Source organism: Tenrec ecaudatus, chromosome 2 (assembly GCF_050624435.1).
Source record: "Tenrec ecaudatus isolate mTenEca1 chromosome 2, mTenEca1.hap1, whole genome shotgun sequence".
In the NCBI taxonomy this organism is placed as follows: Eukaryota; Metazoa; Chordata; class Mammalia; order Afrosoricida; family Tenrecidae; genus Tenrec; species Tenrec ecaudatus.
The window spans coordinates 12,203,642-12,229,384 of NC_134531.1; the positions used below are offsets into that span (position 1 = coordinate 12,203,642).

Below are 25,743 nucleotides of genomic sequence, written 5' to 3' on the forward strand. Positions count from 1 at the left end.
ATAGTCTGGGAGTCTAAGCTACAAGTGGTTTTCTCCAAAGACAGTCTGGATTAACGCCAGCTCATGGCTAGTTCTCAAAACAGGGAGATCTTCCATCAATAAAGTCTTCTGTGACATTTTTGGCAAAAAATGTTAAGTATAAATAAGCCAGTGGAAATGCATTATCATCAATTGAAGGAACTCGGACTTGCTCTTACCATCCCCTCAGGACGAGGGACCCAGTTTCATTAGCCTACGTTTCCACATTTCCCATACTGCTTCAGGCCAGAATGAAGATATTTAATACATGTAAAATTGTAATGGTAAAAATGTTGGTCAATATTCTAGCAGTCTAGGGAAATGTGAAATATATGACTAACTAGATGCATCAAATATATGATGGGACACCTGCTGGCAATTGAAAATGAGAAAAGGAAGACACTCATTACCCTTTGGGGCTTAACAACAAGAGACACAGCATTACACAGGCAAGCATCTACAGGTCACTGAACAAACAAAAGAGACCTATAGATAAATACAATCTTAAATTCTCTGCCATGATCCCTTTGATGAAAGTCCCCAAAGTATTGCTTGGGGTTTCACCAAAGGGAAAATATCATCTCAAGTATTTACTTTGAAAGTATCCTGTAAGAAAAAAATAATAAACTCTTTTAATCATTTAAAGATGATTGTGGTATTTACATCATCTCTTGTCAAATTGAGACTTACAAGGGAAGGGGTGGAGTTTGGCCTGTCAATCAGGTGGCTGCTTGATGACCTTATTTGGAGACACTAAGGAGATAAATAGCTCACTGGAGGCAGGACACTGACTCACTCCCTGTGAGACATTGTTGTGGACAAGACACATGGAGCTACATTTGAGCGCAGCAGCTGAAGGAGCCATGTGAAGCTCCCTGCCCACGCTGAGATGCTAATAATACCACTGGATCCATAAGACTTCCCACCCACTGGCCCGTGATCTTCCTGCATTTGGAGTCATAGCATGTGTTTTGTGAGGCTGGAGAGGACTTTACAGATTGGTATTGGACACATGGGCTAAATTGGGCTTACGGACTTGACCTGGACTGGGCTGTGCAGCTTTCTAAATGTACAATTACTCTGTATATAAATATCTTTCTTATACACGAGTGTCTTTAAATTCGTTTCTCTGGTCTACCCAGATTAACACAATTATGTGGTATGAAGGGATTTTCAGGCGTAAAATATAGGTAATCTCTAGGAGAGACTGAATTCAATAACAAATACAGGACCCCTGTGAAGAAATGACAACTTGGCTAAGACCATTGCAGGGAAGAGCATCCACAGTCCCTGAAACTCTGCTATTGACCCAAAAGAATGGTGGTCCCCCCCCCCACGCACATGGCAGTAATCACGAACATCATTGCCAGGTTCCTAGCAAAGGGGGACCAAGGAAGAAACAAGAGGGGAATGGAGGAGAAGGCGAGCGCAAGGCGAGAACCAAAGCTTAGTCTTCACAGTATTCAGTTTCTCTCTGTAAAGAAGGCATGGCATCACAGATGCATCTAATCATTCCAGCAGCCCTTCCTCCAGTGGACATCCAATTGGTGATGCTGCCATGACCCAAGACAGCACCAGTAATGTTCCTGGTCACCTTTCTTCCCGCAGGATCCATCCATAATGATTGGAGTGTCCCTGGACAAAGTCAAGGTGAACCGAGAGAAAGATCAAGTACAGGAAATAGGAAATTTACTCTTTATTTTAAGAGTAAAATATTAGAAATGTTCTCGGTCACAAAGATTGTTGTTGTCATTGTTAGGTGCTGTTGTGTGGGTTCCTGCTGAGACTGAGCTTTTGGATAACAGAACCAAACACTGACCAGTCCTACACCACACTCACCCTTGTTAGGTTGGAAATGACTGTAGCAGCCACGGTGTCAATCCATCTTGTTGAAGGCCTTCCTCTTTTTAGCTGCCCTTCGACTTTACCAGGTATGATGCTCTTCTCATAGACTGGTCTCTCTAGATTGTAGCTAGTGATACACCCAAAAGCTTCCCCCAGTGATCGTAGCAAGAGCTTATTTAAAGCACAAGTTACCTGATCAAGAACATCTGAAAACTGCCGAAGTTTGCTGAGCTCCACCAAATTCAGCCAGGTCATGTCCAGGATCCATTTAGAGGGTTTAGTTGGACAGGCTTTAAGGTCCAATGAGGCACCACCTTTAAAATTAGACACATGAATAATCACAATTGTCTCGTTAATGAAAAGCCATCCATTTAATATATCTTCACTATAATTACGATTCTTGACACTTAAGTGCAGAAATATAAATTACAATTAGGCTTTAAAAAGAAAATAGCTGCTTTGGGTGAAAACGCATGTAATAATTGGTAATACAGCTATTTGTCACCCATTTGTCAGTGTGTCATGTGTGTGTTGCTACACTGCTGGATGTGATGACACTAGTATTTCAAATACCAACCGGGTCACCAGTGGGAGGCTTGCTTCAGCAGTTTTCAGACTATCAGTCTAGGAAGAAAGGCCTGGTGATCTACTTCCAAAAATTAGGCAGTAAAATCACAACAGATAATCCAATGCAGTAAACAGCATGGAGGGGTGGCCATGACTGACCCCCTCTGTCTTCCCTGTTGCCATGAGGCAGAAATCCAACATGACTCCTTCCTCCATCTTTCTTTACTGTATTCTGACACCAACCATTCCCCCATGGCACTCTATGTCCATGCTGCGGTTGATAATTCCTTGCAACACCCACCCGGCACTCCCAGACAATACTCACAATGACTGGGATTATTAGAGAAGCTAATAGATGATCAAAACTCAGGATCAGGAAACATTCCAGGTACAGTCATTGATCTACAGCAACACCTCTTTTCTGCCAGTAGCTAAGTCTCCCTCCAGGCCTCAGCCTCTCAGCCCTGTGGTCCCATGACCTTTCCTTCCATGGATCAGGAAGCCAGCCCACTGTTCTGACTCACAGTCACAATGAAGAGTGCCAATGGGGCTCCTCTGCCCTGTCTCATGGTCTCCCTGCCTCAGCCGCTGGTCTCAGCTTGGTTGCTTTGCTCCCACAGTCCCTATCCTGAGCCTCCAGTGCCTCTGGTCTCGGCCCCTGCCACTTCAGACAGATCTGCAATGTGCTCCACTTCTAGTAGGCTTGGAATTTCTCCCTTAGCTCCTGCTTCAAAGATGGCTCATATTTATAAGCAGTGATGGTGGCGGAGTAGTGACTAAAACTGAGCAATCCCCTCAATTAGTATTGCACATGCCCTATTTGCATAGACACACCCAGTCTCTTGGTGGGAATCACTGAGACCTGCATCCTCACTCACTCCCTTGCTGGCCGCCATTGTTCCTACTGAGACTCTTAGCAACCTTATAGGAAAGAATAGAACTGCTCTAATGAGTTTCAGAAAATCTTCGTGGGCATAGAAAGATTTATCTTTGACCTTGTGGTTTTCAGCCCAACTCATAACCCATTACACTGCCAGGGCTCACAGAGACACGGAGAGAGGGGCCACATGCGGAATTTCACCTCACCACATCCCAAATGGCATTGAAAGATAAGCCTGCCAGGTCACTGCACACTCAGCATGCACCAGGGCCACACCGATCTAACTGGAGGATACCCCGAGTCATGACAATGGTGACGGACCAGAGAAAAGTTCAGTTCTGTTGTCCATGGAATTACTATTAGTGGTGGCCAATTCAACAGCAATTAACAACATGCCTATCAATTCTGTCCTAGTTCCACCTTGACAAGGTCTAGAACAAACCATCTCTCTGGAGCTCTGAGTTCCAAGATGAAAAATGGAAGACTTCAGCCTGGCTGGGCAAGTGCTCTGGTAGTGACATGTAGCTTGTTTATAAAGCCCATAGATGGAGGTCTAGCACATAACAAAGTATCTATTGTCAGTATTAAGGACCATCCAGTGCTGATGTCAGATCTCAGCTAAATACCGAGAATACTAGAAAGACGTTTACTGGTGTTTTATAGATTATGCCAAGGCATAACAGATGGTGGATCACATTGAGAAGGAAAAAAAGAGAATTACAGAATTCTTCATTATGTTCATGGGGTACCTGTACAAGAACCAAGGTCAAGACCTGTACAGGAATCAATTAAAGAAGAAGAGGCGCAAGGTGATGTGATGGAGGATGCGGGGAATGGAGAGTTTGAAGTAGAAGCAAGTCCTCACAGTGCTCCATGGGTGGAGGTCAGCGGGATTTGGGGACCAAAATCAGGACCTACATAGGAATCAATTCCAACAGAACAAGAGAAGACTGCATGGTTTAAAATCAGGAAAGGTGTGCATCGGGGTTGTTTCCTTTCACCTTATTTATTTCATCTGTATGCCAGGCAAATATTCGGAGAAAAAAAACAACGCAGCAGGTTTGACGGAAGGCTTACTAACAACTTGCAACATCCAGAAGACATAACCTTGAAAGTTAAGAGGACTTGAAGCACCAAGTGCTTTCATGAAATACAAGGAATTCTGCCTTCCTTATGAATTGCAACTCAACACAAAAGAAAACAAAATGCCTCATGACCAACAGACAGCATCATGACAAACAGAGAAAAGATTGAAGTTGTCAAAGATTTCATTTTACTTTTTCTCACACACTTGGGACATGTTTTCAGGAGAGACTAGATTCTGGAAAGGGATATCATGTTCAGTATGTTAGTAGTACCAAGTGTGTTTCAATGATTCTACTCTACAAGTCAAAACAGTTACAGCCATGTTGAATCCACCCCAAGGACACTGTGCATGTAACTTATTTTTGGTCAATCCACTGACAGCAAACAATTCCATTTGGTACTAAAGCCTCTTGTTCATTGGTGATTCACTTAGTAGCTCATATGACTTGCACTCTACCATAAAATAAACAGAACCTTCAAAATGCCATTGTTTCCCACCTCGGGGAAAATGGCTGACCAATCATATTTTATTTTTAAGTCTGAGTTAATAAATTTTCTGCAAGATAAAACACACTGTTTAATAACATCCTTAAAGGGTTTCAAGGAAAAAAGTCTCTGAGAATTATCTGTAAAGCATATCTCATCCATTTGACCATCTCTAAAATCTAAAATTGTTCAGACAGAACAGGTAATGAACAGGTAATAAGACTGAAGATATTTACTGGATCGATGTCTACTTCATCCCGGTACTAATAGACACTCGGTTAAATGGCTATCTTTGGCCAGGTCCACTTAGCTTATTTCCAGCAAGAGTAGTGTGACCTTAAAGTCATTTCAATAGAAGTATTAGCTCATAAAATCAAAACTGATTGCTTCAAGACCAGGGAACAGTTAAGATCCTAAAGGCAATGCCATCGTGTTGAATAAATGCTACACCAATTTCCATGGCAACTGTCCACTTTCCCACAAACTGGAAAGAATGGGGCACTAACCAGAATATTAGGGAGTGTTAATTTAAGGAAAAAGGAGGTCTTTGAAGGCCAAAACATTATTCATTATTTAGCAGAGGGTAACGATGTCACAGGTCATATAGTAGGAGTCCTGGTGGCCCACTGGTTTTTAGTTGAGCTGCTAATTGCAAGGTCAGCAGTTTGAAACCACCAGCCACTTCTCAGGAAAGACAGGGCTTTCTACACCGATAAAGAGTCACAGTCTAGGAAACCCACAGCGATAGTTCTACCCTGTCCTCCAGAGTTGCTATTAGTACACACCGATTGAATGACAACAAGTTTGGTTTTCTAACCATGTCATGAGGCAGGGTGGTTCAGTGATAAATCTTGTCTTCTACACAGGAGATGCAGGTTATGTACCTTTGGCCTCAGCAGACAGACCTCTTCTGCAACCACCATCATCCATCAGTGGAGGCTGGCATGTTGCTAAGAGAATAAATCATTTTCTGCAGACCTTCCAAACTAAGATGGGCAAGGAAGGAAGATCTGGTGATTGCCTCCAAATGTAGCCAATGAAACCTTATAGATCCCAGTGGTCCAACCCCCTACATATCAACTCCCCGCAATGGCACAGAGTTGGCTCGCCTTTTGTTCCCTGGTGTATGGGAGTAGCGTTTGCCAGAAGCCACTTGGAGGCAGCTAACCACCACACGGTGGCCTGTTCCAAAGGGGTCAAAGAGCATAAAGAACATTTTTAATTAGAGATGGTGTAGGGGGACGTATTTCTAGATTACATGGCACTGGCGTTAAGGCGTTCTTGGTGAATGCACAGTCATGGAACTGATCATTGAAACTAAGTTCTCAGGATTCCGGATCATTTTGCCATTTCCACCATTATTTGGCTCTTGCTTGGTGGAGGGCATGTGTGGGCTTTTATCATCGTGCTTTCAAAACTGACACATGTGTGTGACGATAGGTTTGTTTGGATTTCGGGTTTGGGGGTTTGCTTTGTTTTTTTCAAATTGTACCCTACAATCACTATGGCCATGGCCCCACATTGATTCACTCACATCTTATCGCGGGCAAGCTAAAAGGCCAGCATCCAAATGGTATGGCTATGTGGACATAGGATGTTAAAGTTCATGCAGAAGGACGAAAGGACACTTTCGCTACCCTGACTCCCAAAGGGCAATTATGCAGCAATTGTTTTCCACAGAGTTCATCAATGAACTCTGTCATTGGCTCTCACCCCACACTCCAAATTTACTGCCATGCAGTCAGACTCATGGCGACCCCGTGGGACAGAGGAGAACCACGCATGTGGGTTTCTGAGACTGTAACTCTCTGTAGGAGAAGGAGACCTCGCCTTTCTCTCTGGTGGTTTCCACCAGCTGACTTCCAAGTGCAAACGGCTGAGGGTTGCAGCCCGAGGTGCTAACCCAGTATGCCCCGGGGTCCTATGGACTTTCAAAAGACCCCACATACACCAAAAAAGGCCAAATTATGCACATTCCAGATTGAAGATATTTTAATAATGACTATCATTTGCTGAGCATATTCTACACATCAAGATTTATTTTTAAAATGTGTCATTCCCAATGATCACATTATGTGATTCCATTATCCAGGTTTTATACATAAATGAGGAAACTGAAGCTTGTAAATATTAAGTCACCTTCTTGACAAGGTCACTCATGGAGAAATGTCAAGGACATTTGCTCTCTCCTTCACTCTAAAGCCCCGTTTCTAATTGTCCACCAGGCTCGGACACGGTTGACAGAAGTTCCACCAGAACTGGACATTGTGGCCAGGTTCATTTCCAGGGGAAATGCACTTCGTTCCTGCATTAAGGATGTCAGACACTACTTTTCCTTAAAAAACAAAACTCCATCAGCTGGAGCTCAGAGTCCAGAGTCTGAGGCCAGAACTCGGTGACACGTTTCTGGCTCCTGGGGCAGGGTTCCCCCAGCTCACCCACTGTCTGTCTGATCCCACGGAGGAAGTGTGGAAAGTAAAGCTGCTCAGTTGTTGTCACAGAGCCAGGTGAAAGCCACACAGGCAGAGACGATTCCAAAGTCAAACCCTTCCAAGCTCCAATTTAACTGCCTGAGCCTTTGCTGCCTTTACTGTCACTGTTGTTGGGTGCTGTGGAGTCAGTTCTGACCCATAGAGACCCGGTGCGCCACAGAAGGAAACAACACCTGGCTCTGCACCAGCCTCATCGCTGGTCTCACATTTGAGCCTCTTGTTGCAGCCACTGGGTGAAGTTCATCTCATTGAAGCCCTTCCACCTTTACTCTGCCCCTCTGCTCTACCAAGCTTGAAGTCCTTCTCCGAAAACATGTCCGTAGTACATAAGATAAAATCTTGCCATCCTTGCCTCTGAGGAGTTCTCTGGCTGTGTGTGTGTGTGTGTGTGTGTGTGTGTGTGTGTGTGCGCGCGCGCACAATGATATAAAAGTACATTCATCTATCTAAAAATAAGAATGCAGACCTATCCAGTAAGCACATCGCACCGTTCCCTACTGCCTCCAGAGGGACAGTATTCAAGTTGATTTGAAATTTTACATCCCAGGGGAAGGCGAGAAAAATAGATAAATACTTATTTATAAATAAATAAATACCTACCCTCTTAAATAAATAGATAGCTAGGTAAATGTGTGTGAAGTCTTTAAAGGCTTTGCTTAGAAGAGTGTCATAGTAGATGGAACAGATTAAACCATTTTGATCCTCGATCATCTTCCCAATGGGAATGTACATTATTTTCTTCTAGGCATTCAAAAAGGTGGTAGTGAATCAATGTTCCCCAACTTTTTGCCGGGATTTACTGTTCCAGTGGAACAGAGAATGGTCAGGAAGCAATACTTCTATACGTGCACTAGAAATCTCTGGACGATTACATCTCTAATTGGCTAGCTGACTCTGGCCGACTTCTGGTCACTTCCCCCATACAAGGCCAAGTCACACCCAGAGGCTCCTACGCTATCTGCCTCCAGCACACTCCCTCTAGAAGACCTCTGGACAAGTCCCTCTCCTCCTTGGGGTTGTGCCCTGTCTGTCCATCTCTCAGGAAGGATGGCCCCACTCACTACTACTCCCGATAGAGGCCATCGAGTCAGTTCTGACTCATCGCAACCCCGTCTGCTTCACGGGATGTTTAATGGCTGCTTTTTCTAGAAAATCACTGGATCTGTCTTCCAAGGCATCTCTGGGTGAACTCAAGGCTCCAGCTTTCCAGTTAGCAGCCGAGAACACACAATTTACACCACCATGAAAAACCCCATCACAATGACAACCCTCCCCCATCCCACAGCCCTTCAAGTCCTCATTCTTCTCACCTTCTCACCGCGTGCTTTAATGTAATTACATTCTTTCTTTGTACTTCCTCATTCTCATTCTTTTACTTTTCTAGAGTATTTACAAAAAAAAAACAAAACTCCCCAAAAGTCACTGCCATTGAGTAGATTCGAATTGATAGTGACTACATAAGACAGGGTAGAATTGCCCCTGTGAGTTTCCAAAGCGATAACTCCTTATGGTAGTAGAAAGCCTCATCTTTCTTCCACTGAGCATCTGGTGGTTTAGAACCATGGACCTTCTGGTTACCAGCCTAGTGTGTAACCACTATGCCAGTGGGGTTTTCAAGGTGACTGCCACTAGTCTGTCAGTGTGTGGTACTGTGGTGCCTTGTGTGTTGCTGTGATGCTGGAAGCTAAGTCACTGGCATTTACAACGGGGCTTCAAAGAGGTCCTGGAAAACATAGAATTAAAGATGGTGCAGTTTTTCTACAAATGTTTGAAGTCCCCTCATGTTGTCTCTCATACTATATTGTCTCTCACAACTTATATTATTACTTTTGTATCCCCACCAAAAAAACTATTTATGGATATATCTGTGTGCACGCAGGGTGTCCTTTTGTTTTGTTCACTGAAACGAGGAGACTTCAAAACTTTTCTTGGAAAAATAAATGAAAAGGTAATGTTGCCCAATTTTACATGTAGAAACCGTTAAGTTGTTACATATTTTGCTGTGTATACTTTCAGGAATAATTTTTTTTAATTTAAAGAAAAATAAAGACAATAGACTTTTTCAAGCACTCTCTACTTCTACCTGAGACATTCCCAAGTGCCTATTCCATGCCTGGGCACACAGTTGCCCCTGAGCTGGTGCCATCATGGCCCCATGGACCTAGTGGAACTGCCCAAGAGGGTTTCCTGGGCCTCACTCTTGATGAAAAGGAGCCCGTGGCACAATGGGGAAGCAGGCCTTCACTGACCAAAAGGTGGGGAGGTGGAAACCCCCAGTGGCACCTGGGGACCGGCTCCTGCAAACATCACCATCTAGAAGACCCATGGGATGGCTCTACTTGGGCCCACAGGCTTGTTATGAATTGGAATCCAGTCGACAGTACACATACATAACAACAATGACAACAATCTTTAGAGAAGCAGACGGGCAGGATTTCTCTCCCTTGAAGCCCACTGGGCGGGTTTGAATGGGGCCAGTCTTTCAGCTAGAAGTTGGGGGCTTAAACACAGCACCCACAGTCCTCCTTGCCTCCCAGAGTAGACTCTCCCTGAGCATCCACCGAATAGAGGAATAAATAACCATTCCACATCCGTGCAACCTTAAACGAAATGCAATTGAATCTAAATAAAAACAAAAGCTCTGCAAAGAACTTTCTCAAATCTCCTCCTGCTGCAGCTGGCTTATACAATCTGTTCCACGGTGAGCGTGACCTTTAATCAAGGTGAGAAACTCCTCGTGCTTGATGCGGTTCCTCTGGATGTCGATCTTCAGGGTCAGCAACAAGGTAAAGAGGAATTTGTGCTCTTCGTACAGCCCCCGGGCCGCATACTTATAAACCTCGTAGGTCATGTGCTCAATGATGTTAGCAATCCTCTTGCTTGTAATTGGGCTCTTGACAGACCTGCAAGATAAAGCATTTCAATAGTGTTGATTCCACTGCCCTTTCGACGGTGGACAAAAGCACGGTCCTTAGCAGAAAACAGGTAACTTCGCAGGATGGTGTCTATTGGGGTACATCAAGAGAAAGCCTCCAAATGCTAAAATTACGAGCATCTGTCCACGTGAAATAACAACAGAATCCTCAGTGTTTTCAGAATCTGTCCTTCCTTTCCACAGGGGTCCTCTTATTGAATGGAAATGCATGAACATGAAGGAATTAAAAGTACTAACACACTGTGCGTTGGGCTTTCTTTGGGCTTGAGATGACAAACCAGATGATTTGTTAACACACTAACCTTGGATTTTTAAAAAAAAACAACTCTTACTAACAACGGGAATGGAACGTGCTGCCACAATGCCCTTGTTCCTCTCCCACAGATAGTGAATTCTCCTTTGCTGCCTCAGTGTAGACCTACCTGGCTAAGGAAAGGTCAAACAAGCCAAGGAACTGGCGCAGTGAACTCTGATACATCTCGTTCACCAAGCTCATCTCTGTGATGAGGAAGTAGAGGATGCTGCCTCTTGTAGCAACTGAAAGACAAAGAGCATAGTCACAAGGGTTGTCAGGGTGGGCAATGGAGGACCAGTGCATGCTGATCAGCCAGAACAGATACTTCAAACAAGCCTGAATTGTGTACTTCGAAGATGGGGTTTTCTGCCCCCATAAGCAGGTACAGTCTAGTAAACTCGCGGGACAGTTCACCATGAGTCAGAACTGACTGGATGGCGGTGTGTTCGGTTTGGTAGCTGATGAGCACCTCCCAGCAACGTCCAGATCAGTGCTCATCAATTCCTAAATCCAATATTCACATGTAAATCATGGTCCTTGTTTTGCTGGTGGCGTTGAGAATATGCACAGCAAAACATAGACCAACTCCACACCCCACTGAGTGAGAGTGATTACATTGTTTGAGTTGGGCACCCATTTTTGCCCTCCTTTTGTGTACTGTTCTTCCCCCATTGACATCAATACACTGCCCTGTAAGATGCCAGTACTTTGCCATTCAAGCTTTTGCATGAATGCTTCTATGAGTCAGAGCCAACTCCACAGCACCTAACAACCATGTTCAAAGAAGGCATTCCTTACGAGTACAGCTAAACCATTTTTTTCCATTTTATTTGAAGAAGATACCACGGTATGTTTTCGGATGAATGTTCAAAACCTATCCTAGGACAATATTTTGAGAGATCCATCCAATCTTCATGGGACCAGGAAATCCAAAGTCCATTAAAAATTTGAAATTCTGTTCTGCATTCCCCCCTTTTGATTATGAAATCTCTATGGGATTTCTTTGTCAAAATGTTCAATGATAGTAGCTGAGAATCACTAGATTCTCTTCAAACTAAAACCAAACTGATTGCCATCAAGTTGATGCTGACTGACAGTGAAAAGGAAGTTGTTGTTCATGGAGTGGACTAGCTACACATTCCATATGCTCTCCCTTTCCCTGACTCTCCTTGTTCCTCTGTTGTTTCCAAGCAAATGGAGATTAATTGCCATTTCTTGGATGGCCACTCACAAGTTTTGAAGCCTCCAGGCACAATGCATTCAATGAGGAAGAACAGTAGTACTAAACATGCATTCAATGAGGAAGAACAGTAGTACTAAACATGCTATTCAATGAGGAGGAGCAGTAGTACTAAACATGCTATTTGATGAGGAAGAGCAGTAGTACTAAACATGCTATTCTATGAGGAAGAGCAGTAGTACTAAACATGCTATTCAGGCAATTTATTGGAATGTGCCATGCAGTCCTGACCCTAAACCTTCAAACCAAGAAGCCATCCCATGAGTGTTTTGTACATCCTAAATCGAATCCTTATGCTTTATGTTTAACACTGAGTCAGTGCATTTGAACTATAATTTCAGAGAAGAATGTTCAATGTACAGTGGACTGCCGGAAGAATAAAAATCTCAGTTTTGGAAAAAGTATAGTGAAGACGCATCGCAGAATCAAAGACGGTGAGACTTCATCTCACATACGTCAGACGTTGATCAGGAGACACCAGACCCTGGAAAGGATGTCATGCTTGGTAAAGTCAAGTCAGTAAATTAGAGGAAGATTTGCAAAGATCTGGATTGACCCAAAACTGCAACAATGGGCTCAAACTTAACTATTGAGAAGATGGCACAGGGCCGGGCAGTGCTGCTTTCTGCTGTACATTAGATCACTATGAGTCAGAACTGACTCAGTGGCACTGAACAAAAACAGTGGTGTAGTCATGTGAGGACTTCATGCAGAAGTTCCATGCAGAAGTAGTGCTGAACTTTGCCCTGATGTCCACAACCCAAGTCATTCCAAATCGATGGTTCTCATTCTCCATCAATAGATGATATAAGTTGGACTGTTTATCCAGGAGAATTGATAAATGACTAAAATGAAGCCATTTGAATCCCTTTAGTATGTAACCAAAGAACAGCATTGATTTGCCACTGGTGGCTCAGGTTGAATAAAACTATCCACACAATATCAATTGATTTCTACCAAATACCAAACATCTAGGGAGCAGCCTTAGTGGTGCTGTTGGTTAAGTACTGAACTGCTAACCACAAGGTTGATGAGTCAAATTCACCAGCTTCTCTGTGGGCTATCTCCTCCCCATAAATACTTCTATCCTTGAAACCCCTCTACAGAGTCTGCATGAGTCAGAACAGACTTAATGGCAGTGGGTTCAGTTATTTGAGTAGAGTCTCACTGTTAGAGGGAGCAGCCCATCATTGTCCCACTAACCCCTCCGACTTCACTAATTTTCATTTCACTAATGTCCATGTAGTTAGATGATATAAAAATTAGTCCTTCTCTTTTACTGTCTAACTTAAAAAATAAGTCTATTCTTAATGCATGCTACAACATGGGTGAACCGTGAACATCTTATGCTGAGTGAAATGTGAGTCACCAAAAGACACATCTTATGATCCACCTTACTAGCTATGTCTAGAATCACCACCAGCTTTCACTGTGCAATGCCCAACTCACAGCACCACAATAGCCCACTGCCATCAAGTCAATTCTAACTCATAGTGACCCTATAGGGTAACCCTTGCATAGCGGTTAGATGTTGGGCTGTGACCTGCAAGGCAGGCAGTCCCAAAGCACCAGCAGCTCCAAGGGAGAAGGACTGGGATTTCTACTCCCATAAACAGTTGCACTCTCTGAAACTCACAAGGGAAGTTCTACCCTGCCCTAAAGGGTCGCTAAGAGTCAATATTGACTCAATGGCAGTGAGACCCTATAAAGCAGAGTAGAATCACCTCTTTGGATTTCTGAGTCTGTAAATCTTTACAGGAACAGAAAACCCCATCTTTCTCCTGCAGAGCACCTGGTGGGTTTGAACTGCTGACCTTGTGGTTAATTGCCCCAGTGTAACTCACGACACCACTAGGACTCCTGCACCATCAGGGCTGTTTATACTTAGGATAGGCAAGTGTACCGAGATAAAGGTCTATTAGTAATTCCCAGGGTTGTGGGCAGTGAGGAGAACAGGGGACCTTTAGGAGAACTGAGCTTCTGTTAGGACGATGAGAAAACTTGGAAATGGATAACCACATGGTGATGGCTGACCAACATGGTAAATATAATTAACATCTTGATTGTGAAAGATGTTGATAAGGCAGATATTTTGTTACACATATATCCAGCATGATATTTAAGCATAAAAATGTACACTCGTATGAATCTCAAAGATGCTGCCAAACTGATATGAACTTTGAGCAACTGAGGACTTTGAACCATTAAAGGACCCCTGTCGGTGCATTCTTTAGGCACTCGGTTGCTAACACAAAGGCCAGCAGTTCAAGCCTACCCACAGGCTCCACGGCCAAAAACCTGGTGATCTGTTCTGGCAATGATTCCAACCTAGGAGACCTTATGGGACAGTTTGTCTCTGTCCAATAGGGTCTCAAATTGAGCAGGAACCCACTAGACAGCACACACAAAGGGAGCAAACCATTACACAATTTGTTTCTACTCCATTTCACTGAACATTTCCCCCGAGTTCTGCGCCCAAACCATGACTGCACGACCGTGCTTTGTGAAGTCATTTGTATCGCCTCCTTCCTTCTTTGCCTCCAAATCTCACCACTCCCTCTCGATTCCTCTTCCTGCACCACGCGTGTTTGATTACCAGACTCACCAGGTCGGTATTCCTCCCGGGCCGAGTTGATCTGAATCTCCGTCTCGGCAGAAACCTCCAGCTTCTGAGTCACCTCCTCGGCTGTCCTCTTGGTATTACTGAGCACAAGGATGAGGCTCTCGTCTTCCACCAGGGACCCCTGAGTGCTCGTCAGGCGGGAAAGCAAATTATCCTCCAGCTGCTTCATCTTCCGTTTGTTTGCAGTGACTTCTTCCATGAGATGAGTCCGTTCTTTCTCCAGTTCCTGTGGAAGCAGAGCCGGCAGTATGAAATGAAACTTTTCAAACCTTACACAAGCAGCTGGGCCTCTACTGCACTAGAGACCCATTGTATTGCAGAACAGAACTTTGCTCCATGGGTTTCCCAAGACTGTGACCTTTGGGAAGCGGATGACCAGGTCTTTATTCTCAGGCACTTCTGAGTGGGTTTGAGCCACTAACCCTTCACTTGGGAGCCAAGCGCTTAGCTGTTTGCAACACTCAGGAACTCCAAGGTCATGACACAGGGATACTGAAGGTCCTCGAAGAGTGCTTGGGTGGTACAAAAAGATAACATGCTTGACTGCTAATCAAAAGGTTGAAGTTTCAAGTCCACACAGAGGTAACTCAGAAGAAAACTTGCCAATATGAATTGTGAAAAACCAGCAAAAGACTGATGTACTTGGACTTACCCTGGGTTGGCATTCACTCACACACACTGATGAACGTCCTCAAATATCAACAGACAAAACATAACAGATGTATATTGTCAAGGCGGTTTTTACCTCTACTGCCTGTCTGTGGTCAGAACGCTGGCAGGTCAATACTGCCAAAAACACTTAACAAATTCAATGCACTTCCAATCCAAATGCCACCACTCTTCTTCAAAGAAATCAAAAAACTAATCACCAACTTTATATGGACAGGAAATAAACCCAGAATAAATAAAATGCTAGTAGAAAATAAAAGCGAAGTACGAGGCTATATCTCCAAGACTTTAAAATGTATTATAGAGCCACAGTGATCAAAACAGCCTCGCACTGGTACAATGATAGATATGAAGACTAACAGTAGAACCGAGGATCAGAAGTACAGCAAACACCCATGGACATCTCATCTTTGGTAAAGAACATACACACACTGGATTGCGAAGGGATAACATTTACAACAAATGGTGCTGGAAAAACTGGATCTTCCCTGGCAAAAGAATGCAATGGGACCCATCCCTCCCACCATGTACAAAAATGAACTCAAGATGGATCAAAGACCTAAATATAAACCACACAGTTATAAAAAGCATCGACTGAAAAATAGAGACAGACTAAAGAATCCTAATTCAAGGCATAAATACACTACCAAATATAATGAAAAATATCCACACAATAGATTATAAAATAAAGAACTAGTCCCTACTAAAAATATGACATTTATGCACATCAAAGACTTCATCAAAAGAGTCAACAAAGAATATACAGATTAAAAAAATTATTCAGAATAATATATCAAATAAAGGGCTAACATTTTACCAAGAAAAATACAAATATTCCAAATTAAAAATGGGCACAAGATTTGAATAGACAATTCAACAAAATATGGAATCCAGGCAGCCAACAACCATATGAAAAAATGTTTGTGTTCATTAGCAGTAAGAAAAATACAAATTAAAACAGCAATGAGATACCACCTCGCACTGACCTTTTTAACAAAATTCTATTAAGTAGAAAATAATAAATGCTGGAAAGAAAGCAATGAGATCAGAATGCCTTTACCCACAGGGAAAGAGGGAACAGACTTCAGCCCAGTGCCCCAAGGTATGAATGTAATATTCTGGCGTGGAGTAGGGAACCAGTGGAGAGGTGTGGTCGGCTGGCCCCAGTCCCAAATACTAAGTGGATGCCTGCCCCTCCCACCAGAAGAATTTATTTCAAAGGACGACACTGAATCTGTAGCTCCAAGAGAAGGATATATCTGATCCGAGCAAATGGGAGCAGATGTAAGGGGAGTAGGAGAGAGTGGAGTACATCCTGGCCCACCAGGTCTTCAGGATGACGACCCCAGTTGGAGCAGCCAGTCCACAGAGAGGACCACATGGCCAGCCCCACTGTGAGACATGACGCCCCTCACTGACCCATGGCCCTGCGGGGGACAGCACCGGAGACAAGTGTGAGAATTGTGCCTGATCTGATCCGGCCACACCAAGGTAAAGCACTGGGGGAGTGCAGCGGAACAGCAAAGGAATGGAGCTGCAGGGTCCCCAGGGAATGCTGAAGGTGGACTTTGGGGCCAGGGCGTGGTGCCCCAGCAGACTGGACTGGAAAACGCTCCTAAAGGCCAACAAACAATCCTTGAACTAACTACAAGCTTTTCTTTCTTGTGTTCTGTTTTGTTCTTTGTCAGTGGTTTGTTGTTATTATTTTGTTATATATTGTTGCTTAGTTTTGCTCTGTCTTCTTTTTGTGCATGTTATTATCTCCACAGGTCTGTCTAAATAAAAAAGGCTGGATGAACAAGCTGGAGGAGAAACAATGGGACCGACAGTTCCGGGGGGAGATGGGATAGGGGGAGATGGGGAGAAAGGAAGTAGTGTTAACAAACTCAAGGAACAACAAGTGATCCAAGGGAACAACAAGTGATCCAAAGTGGTGGTGAGATGGGTGTGGGAGGCCTGGTAGGGCATGATCAAGGGTAATGTAACCAAGAGGTATAGCTGAAACACAGGTGGGAACTGAGCATGATAGTGGGACAGGAGGAAAGTCCAGGGAAATAGAGGAAAGAGCTAGGAGGCAAAGGGCATTTATAGATGTCTAGATAAAGACATGTACTTATGCAAATATACATGAGGATAGGGAAATAGACCTATGAGCCTATATTTATAGGTTTAGTATTAAGGTAGCAGAAAGACATTGGGCCTCCACTCGAGTACTCCCTCAATGCAAGAATACTTTCTTCCATTAAATTGGCATTCTATGATGCTCACCTTCCTAACACAACAGCTGAAGACAAAGTGGGCAAGTAGCAAATGTGGTGAAGAAAGCTGATGGTGCCTGGCTATCAAAAGATATAGTGTCTGGGGTCTTAAAAGTCTGAGAGTAAACAAGAAGCCATCTAACTCAGAAGCAACAAAGCCCACATGGAAGAAGCACACCAGCCCATGTGATCACGAGGTGCTGAAGGGATCAGTTATCAAGATCAAAGAACAAAAAAATCATATCATTGGGTGCACACCTCCATGAGACAACTGCTGAGGACAAATGGGTGCATAAGCAAAGGTGATGAAGAAAGCTGGTGGTGCCAGAGTAATCAAAGGTATAGTGTCTGGGGTCTTAAAGGCTTGAAGGTAAACAAGCGGCCATCTAGCTCAGAAGCAACAAAGCCCACATGGAAGAAGCACACCAGCCTGTGCGATCACGAGGTGTCGAAGGGATCAGGTATAAGGCATCATCAGAACAAAAAAATCTTACCATAGTGAATGAGGAGGGGAGTACAGAGTGGAGACCCAAGGCCCATTTGTCGGCAAATGGAGATCCCCTTGCAGAGGGGTCTAGGGGAGGGGATGAGTCAGTCAAGGTGCGATGTAGCGATGTAGCAACAATGAAAATACAACATTCCTCTAGTTCCTAAATGCCTCCTCCCCCCACCCACTATCATCATCCGAATTCTACCTTGTAAGTCTGGCTAGACCAGAGGATGTACAGATAAGAACTGGAATCACAGGGAATCCAGGACGGATGATCCCTTCAGGACCAGTGGTGTGAGTGGTGATACTGGGAGGGTAGAGGGAGAGTGGGTTAGAAAGAGCGAACCGATAACAAGAATCTACATGTGACCTCCTCCCTTGGGGAGCAGACAACAGAGAAGTGGGTGCAGGGAGACCTTGGACAGGGCAAAATATGACAAAATAATTTATAAATTATCAAGAGCTCATGAGGGAGTGGGGAGTGAGGAGGAAGGGGGAAAATGAGGACCTGAGGTCAGGGGCTTAAGTGGAGAGCAAATGTTTTCAGAATGATGAGGGCAATGAATGTACAGATGTGCTTTATACAATTGATGTATGTATGGATTGTGATAAGAGTTGTATGAGTCCCTAATAAAATGATTTTTTTTTAAGAATGCCTTTACATTGCAGGTGGGACTATAAAATTGTACAACCACTATGGAAATCTGTATCACAACCTTAAACAAATGCAAAGATAAGTACTTTATGATCCATCCATCTCCCTACTGGGTATATACCCTAAAGAAATCAAGAATACAATAAGAACAGACTGTGCACACCTATGTTTATTACAGCAATTTCTCTACTAGCAAAAACATGGAAAGTACAACAAAAAAACCCTATTATAGAGGAATGGACCAACAAATTCTGGTGTATCCATACCATGGAGTAGTATGCATCAACCGAAAATAAGGACAACTCTCTTAAACACTGCAAAACATGGACAAAGCTAAAGAACATTATACTTATCAAACTCAATTTTTCAATAACACCACTGTTATAAGAGAAAGAAATGTGGTTTATACACCAAAAGACAAGACTGATAACTAACTATGGGGAGGCCAGGGACAGGGGTGAGAACAGAGAGAGGGAAGAGATAGGATATTGAGAAAGAAGCAAGAAATGATGGCGGAAGCCGGCACATTCATAGAGGGTTTAAGCAGCATCTCATTGTTGATTGCATTTCTTGAGATGGGATGTGTAAATATATTCAGTATATTTCTTCGGGGAAAAAAAACAACACTACAGATTCTTAAATAGTTGTTTGAGTGACTTTAAAAAAAAACAGGAAAAGAAAAACTGAACTAGACTTGGAGCCTTTAGTGAAAAACAAGTTCATCTCAAAAAATGAAAAAGCTACAACAAAAAAAAATCAACCACTGGCATGGGGTCCATCCAGCCATACTAGGTCAATAAACCTCATGTGAATTTATGAAGTTGGATTAAAAGCTCTTTCAAATTTATTACCCTATGACTCATGTGCTGTGGATTAGAACGATGGAGAGAAAAGACATAAAAATGAGAAGAGAGAAAAGAAGAGAGGGAGGGAGAGGGAGGAAACGTAGATGGGACAGACACATGGAAAGGTTCAGGTGAACAAGTATACCGCAAAACACCAAACTCACCGGCATTCAGTCCATGCCGACTCATAGCGACACCCTGTGGGCCAGGTAGAACTGCCCCTGTGGTTTTCCAAGACAATAACTCTACTGGAGTAGAAAGCCCTGTTTTTCTCTCGCAGAGCAGCTGGTGGTTTCAAACTGCTGACCTTGAATATAGCAGCCCAATTCGTAACCATTATGCCACCAGAGGACATAATACACAGAAAATCTAAAAATATACAAGGAGAGGCATATCCCAAAAGTTTTTCCCTGCATAAATATTCAGGTCAGTATAGGTGGGGCGTGAAGTAAATAACACTCCTCAAGCTGTAGAAGCCAGCAGAAAAGTAATAGGAACTTGAAGAATCCACGCCTTTTCACCGAAGCACTCCCGTTGGACTCATCTAGATTTCTTTGTTTAAGATTCACAGTTTCCCTAGCGTAAAAGCTGACTCAGACAAAGAAAGTATATAAATTCTTGGTCATTTTTCACTGAGCATTAAGTTATCCCATAAAGTACAAGTAGAGGAAAGAGATATGGAGAGAAGCTTCTAGACCACACATAATTTAAACATAATGAAGCCAGGGGCCTCCAGCAAGTTCACTGTGAAACTCACATCTCACCAACGTCCACACCCAGAGATTCTATCACAAATACGGATTCATAATGCTCTTTGTTATTGGACACCAAGGCTTTAATTTCATATCCCAAAGCTTTAATCAAATGAAAGAAAAGTCAGACGTGGGAAGGAAGGCAGGAAGTCAGCAGGTGAAGAGAATGCACCACAGAATACATTCTTCAGAAAAATAAAGCAACGAAAGAGGATAATAAGGAGGCTGAAACGCAGCCTGATGTTCTCAACAGCTGTATCAGTCTGTGTAAGAGCAATTCACGAGACCAGTCGCTTCTAAAACAGACGTGGCACACGGAGAGGTAGATAGCTGGTTAATCCTTTTCTTCATGTAAAGAGAAAACACTTGGGGATGGTTTAATCGTAGAAACATATAAGGAATAAATGAGGAAATCTCAATGCCAATGCTAGATTATTTCAGTTTCAAGTGTTACTTCTCAATTTTTAAAATGTCCCTCTTGACCCATGCTGGATGTGTGCTAGCTTTAAATATTTCTCAATAGAAGTTTTCTCTCTGGCATATTTTAATCTTGCTGGTGGTCTTGTCTTTCCTCTTCTAAACTTATCTATACTGTTTTCATTCTTTTTTCCCCTTTCTCTTTTCAGTCTTCTGTATGTTTCCTGCTTTAAGAAGTACAGGAGTCAGGGGTGTGGTGTGTAAGGACAGTCACTGATGTAATGGCTTGTCATGGGAAGGGGGAGATTGAGGGAATTGGAGAGCAGTGGCGAGGTGAATTCAGGAGAGGGGGACGATGACCTGGAACCGACTGCAGTGATATATATATATATTTAATACAACCTCATTATGGAAGTGTGTGTTATGTGAATTTTTTGATATGTGAATTAGGGTTCAATAATACTATTGGGGAAAATGGTTTAGAAAACACTGATTTTGTCTTTGTGGGGATGGAAATTTTTAGCAAAGGATATTGGTAAGAGTCACACAGTGTGACTGCTATACTTGATCTTGCTGAATTGTGTACTAGAGAGATGTTGAATTGGCAAATACGTTACCTATATTCTTAATTGAGAAATGCAATCAACCCAATGCAGCTAAGTAAGTCTCTGACTACCCTTTGCTCACCTGCTTCTCTGTGAGGATAACTCTTCCCAGTAGCTGATCTTCTAGACCTTTCATGGTGACAGTAAAGTCGATGATGGAGGTCCGAGCACTAATTTCAGGTGTGTAGGCTGGATTGGGAAGCTTGGTGGTGATGTAGAGTCGGAAGCCATCCATAACGTCTACCTCCTTGTCACCAACTTTCACCTGTTTGTAGTAAGGCAGTAGGAATAAAACAGGTATTTCTTAATCACTGTGCCATATTTTAATAGGATTAAGTATGACTTGAAACAATCTGCTTTAACTATTAAGTTGCCTTAAATGTATTTGTTCTTGGAAATAAAGAGATCAAATAAGCATTCGTGGAGCTTCAAGCTGCTTGCATGCAAGAAAAACAGGGGAAAGGAACCAAGGAAAGGAGAGGGGCACCGGAAAGGAGAGGGGAACAGGAAAGGAGAGAGGAGCGGGGAAGGAGAGGGCAACAGGAAAGGAGAGGGCAACAGGAAAGGAGAGGGCAACAGGAAAGGAGAGGGCAACAGGAAAGGACGGAAGAGGAGGAAGGGTCGGTGTTCTTCACTTGGCTAACCTACCTTAAAGGTGGACCCAGTTTTAATGAAGTTTCTTTCCAAAACATTATCCAAGGCTGGATCAAGTTCCTCTCCAACATCTTCAATAAGCAAGGGCCTTCCAAGAGAAAGGCTGTCCTCCAGGTGGTTTCTGAAGTACTTGTGATTTAGAGATGTGATCTAGAAACATGATCACGAGGTTGCTCTTGATAGGTTACAGAATCATGACGCAAGGATCAAACCAAAAGCAAACAGACAACAAACTCACTCCCATTGAGTCGACTGGGATTCAGAGTGACCCTAGAGGACAGAGTAGAGCTGTCCCTGGGGGTTTCCAAGTCTGTAGCCCTTTACAGAAGTAGAAAGCTTCATGCCCTCTCAATGAAGTGGCTGTGGTTTCCTCATGTACAAGGATGATGTTGCTGTTGTTAGCTGCCACTGAGTTGGTTCCGACCCATAGCAACCCTATGCACAAGAATAACTGCAACCAAATGCATTCTTTTTTGCAGACTCTTGACTTTGGAACCCATTCTGGATGAAATAGCACAGAGCGTTTCTGCTTTTCCCATCCTTTCCGTTAGACGACAGTAACAGGCCTCATGTAACAAGACAGTGTTTTCCTCACCACCATCACTTTTATGAAAAATAAAGTGAAGTGTTGGACACTGTGGTTGCTGTAAGGTGCCAGTAAATTGATTGTGAGTTGTGGCAAACCCAGATTAGAATTTCCCCGTAGGGGTTTACAGAACAGGTCTTCGGGTCTGTTCTCCCACCGAGTTGGTAGATGGGTTTAATCCATCAACGAGCACTTAACTGTTGTGCCACCAGAATACACATTAAGGTGAAACAGATACGCCCTGCTCTAATCAGTGAGAGCTTTCAACCCTCTCCAAATAGGGCCTGTAACCACTGAAGACGGCATTCGTAGAGCACATACAAACGCGTGTAGTGCTATCTTTAGAAAGGATGTTAGTACCGTATTTTAGGCCTCTTTTTGTTACTGGGAGCCTTGATGGTGTAATGCTTCCATGTTGGGCTGATAACCAGAAGGTCAGTAGTTCGAAACCCCGAGCTGTTCCTCAGGAGAAAGGTGGAGCATTCTACTCCCATGAACAGTCAATCGCAGAAACCCAGAGGGGCAGTTCTCTCCGGTGCTGCCCCGTCACTATGACTCAGGACAGACTGCACGGCAGGGAGCTTGGTTTTCCAGAGTCTGTCTCTGCTCTGCCTACAATTACAAACCATCTCCATCACTGTGCGGCTTTTCTTATTCTACGCTTCCCAGTGACTTAGGTCAATAAAGTTGACGAGTAATATAAACATACTGAAATACAAATTACCTGGAGTTCGTTCTGGTTTTCTTTGTTTTTAATCCAGATCTTGCCTTGAGTCTGTGGATCAATCAGCAGCGGATACCGAGAAGCCTTCGTGACAATAATACCATTCTGAATGGACAGGTCATCGTTGGGCAGGCCTTGCAGATTCCACTCACTAATAGTAGGAGCATCAATCAACATGTCGTTGAGATTTAGGTTGCTTCCAAACGGAATCTCCCGGGCTTTCATCTCCTTCTGCCAGTCGTTTAGCAACAGATTGCGAAACTCTTGGTTAAATGGACCAGAATACGACAGAAAAGCCGTAGCCAACAAGACATCCCCTGAAACAGAAAAACAACTGTCATCCTTGTAACTGTACAAAATGTTTTAAATGGGTAATGGGGTGGGGTGGAAGGCAACCATTCTTTGAAGTTCCATAGCTCAAACAAGTTGCTGGTCCTCAGTGAATAAATAGTGGTTGGGTTCTTCATTAGCCAGGTACTGAATTCTCTACCAAGTAACTGTTAGTGGCCAAGTATTGGATTATTTGACTTTTCTGGGAAATCAGGATGGCCTTAAGAGATGTCAAATTTCAGAAGGCAGCAGCTACATTCAAAGTGGTCTTGATCAATAATCTCCTGAACTCAGAAGGGAATACAAAAGTGACCTGATAATTAGAGGCTTTCAAAGGTCACCACTACATCTCAACAGGACAGCACAGATGACAGAGCATCATCCAATCCTCTGAAAGGGCTGGACAAGGATTTGATAGAAACTGAGTGGTGGATTGATTCTGATTAGAGTTCAATTTTGCTAATTTGCACACATAATCTCAGTCAACACAGAAAGACAGTAAGAGAGGAATCGGCGTACCTACGAGTCTTTTCGTTTGCGCGGCAAACTCTTTGCTTTGCTCTGTCCACCGTTCCTTTTCCCCTGCCAAGCCACTGATCAGGGTGGACGCTGTCTGCATCTTATGCCGACACCTCTCTGCATCTTCAAGTAAAGTCTAAAGAAGACCGCAATCAGAAGGAAAGTGTTGAGAGAACTAAAGCTTCTGGCTCAAAAAAAAAAAAACCTTAAAAATATTTTATTCACTCTGCCTTAGAACTCAACATAAGCAATTGAGTTCATAGAAAAATCCAACTGCAGGGAGACTCCTGTCCGCCCTCTCCAATGAACCCGCCAATGGGGTCAAAAGTAACAATTTTATGCGAATGATACAAGAGCAGGAGGAGTTTTGTCGCATTGTGCATAGGGCAGCTATGGTCAGAACCAACTGACTGCGTCTGTGCTAGGTAGGTTTCTTGTACCGACATGGCCAATGAACGTGTGAGATTCATTGAAGGGCGGGGAGATAAATGGCTTGGCAAGCCTCGCCTTGTTTGTCTTGAGCTCTTTGATGATTGGACCAATGTGCGGCTGCCTTGCTTGTTCTGTGCCTCAATTTACAAGCTACACTACCTGTGGGACACCTAACCTGTGGACTGTGTCGCTGTAATTTGAGGTTCCTTCAAGACCTGCTTTGCCACGTTACTGGAGTGTACATCATTTGAGCTGGGGACTGTCAGACCCTGTCACCTGGCTGGCTGTTGGTAAACTGCCTTGCTGTTTGCTGCCTGTGGCTGGATAGCCTGAATTTCTCTCTACAGAGGACAACCCAGTGTCCCTCAAGACTTGAAGGCCTGTCCATGTATTAACTGCCTCATGGAAGTGAGCTGCACTAAGCCATTTGTACTGTTTTATAGATTAATTATTTATTGTTATATATCTATATAAATATATATAAAATCATTAGTGTCCTGGTTTGTTTCTCTAGAGAACCCTGTCTAACATAATTGGTACCAGGAGTGCTTCTAGAGAAATAAAATCATAAATAGGGGTTCCTTAAATTGGCTCTCCAGCTTATTTAAACTTAACAGCACTGATAATGCTATTCCTATACCTAAAGACATGGATAATCTGCCACTCTTACTAATCCATGGTGTGAAATAGCAAAAATAATACGGTAGCATCACTGATAGATGAGGTGCTGGTTAAATGAGAGGCTCTGAGTGATCCTATGTTTGATATTTTCCAAGAGTTTTGTAAGGATGACAAAAATAGGGAGGCTGGTTGGCTGGTCCTTCTTACAATGGAAACTGTGATTAAGGAGAGGGATGGTCTCAGAACCTCATAAGCACGCCTCGAGTGCTGAATAACAGATTTGAAAGCTGCCTTCTGTGCCTTCTCTCCTCTAGTTATAAAGCTGACGTTATAAAGCTAGTTATAAAACTAGCTCCTCTGGTTATAAAGAGTCTCATCAGGCGAGTGGCTGAATTACAACATCAGCTGAATTGCAGATCTAGAGCAGTATCTGAAACTAAAACGAGGGCACTGATAAGACAAAACTTGGGACCCTGAAACATGGGATGGGAACATATTAATTGGTGATCCAGAAGAGGAGGCTATTGAGCCCCTAGAAACTATTGAGCCGCCCCAGTCAATAGTGCCACCCCTCCCAGCTGAAGGTATTAATCCACTATCAATAAAACAACCTGCACCTGAACAGATTAGCCAAACTGTTCAAGCTGAAATGCCGGTTGGGGCTGCATCTGTAGCACTGCCCGAGGAGACGCCTTACAAGATATTGCTGAATGCACCCG

General features: G+C 43.4%; 1 protein-coding gene across 1 annotated transcript in view; it reads right to left on the reverse strand.

The window, feature by feature from the left end:
- DNAH5 (dynein axonemal heavy chain 5) overlaps positions 1–25,743 on the reverse strand; it is a 378,136-nt gene that overhangs the window by 39,687 nt on the left and 312,706 nt on the right. Inside the window, exons 62-69 of the mRNA XM_075540865.1 lie at positions 23,972–24,107; positions 23,123–23,439; positions 21,807–21,962; positions 21,241–21,423; positions 14,450–14,693; positions 10,732–10,846; positions 10,087–10,277; positions 2,056–2,177 (exon numbers count right to left, since the gene is read on the reverse strand). Of these exons, the coding sequence (XP_075396980.1) occupies positions 2,056–2,177; positions 10,087–10,277; positions 10,732–10,846; positions 14,450–14,693; positions 21,241–21,423; positions 21,807–21,962; positions 23,123–23,439; positions 23,972–24,107 (1,464 nt within the window). The remainder of the gene's footprint in view (positions 1–2,055; positions 2,178–10,086; positions 10,278–10,731; positions 10,847–14,449; positions 14,694–21,240; positions 21,424–21,806; positions 21,963–23,122; positions 23,440–23,971; positions 24,108–25,743) is intronic.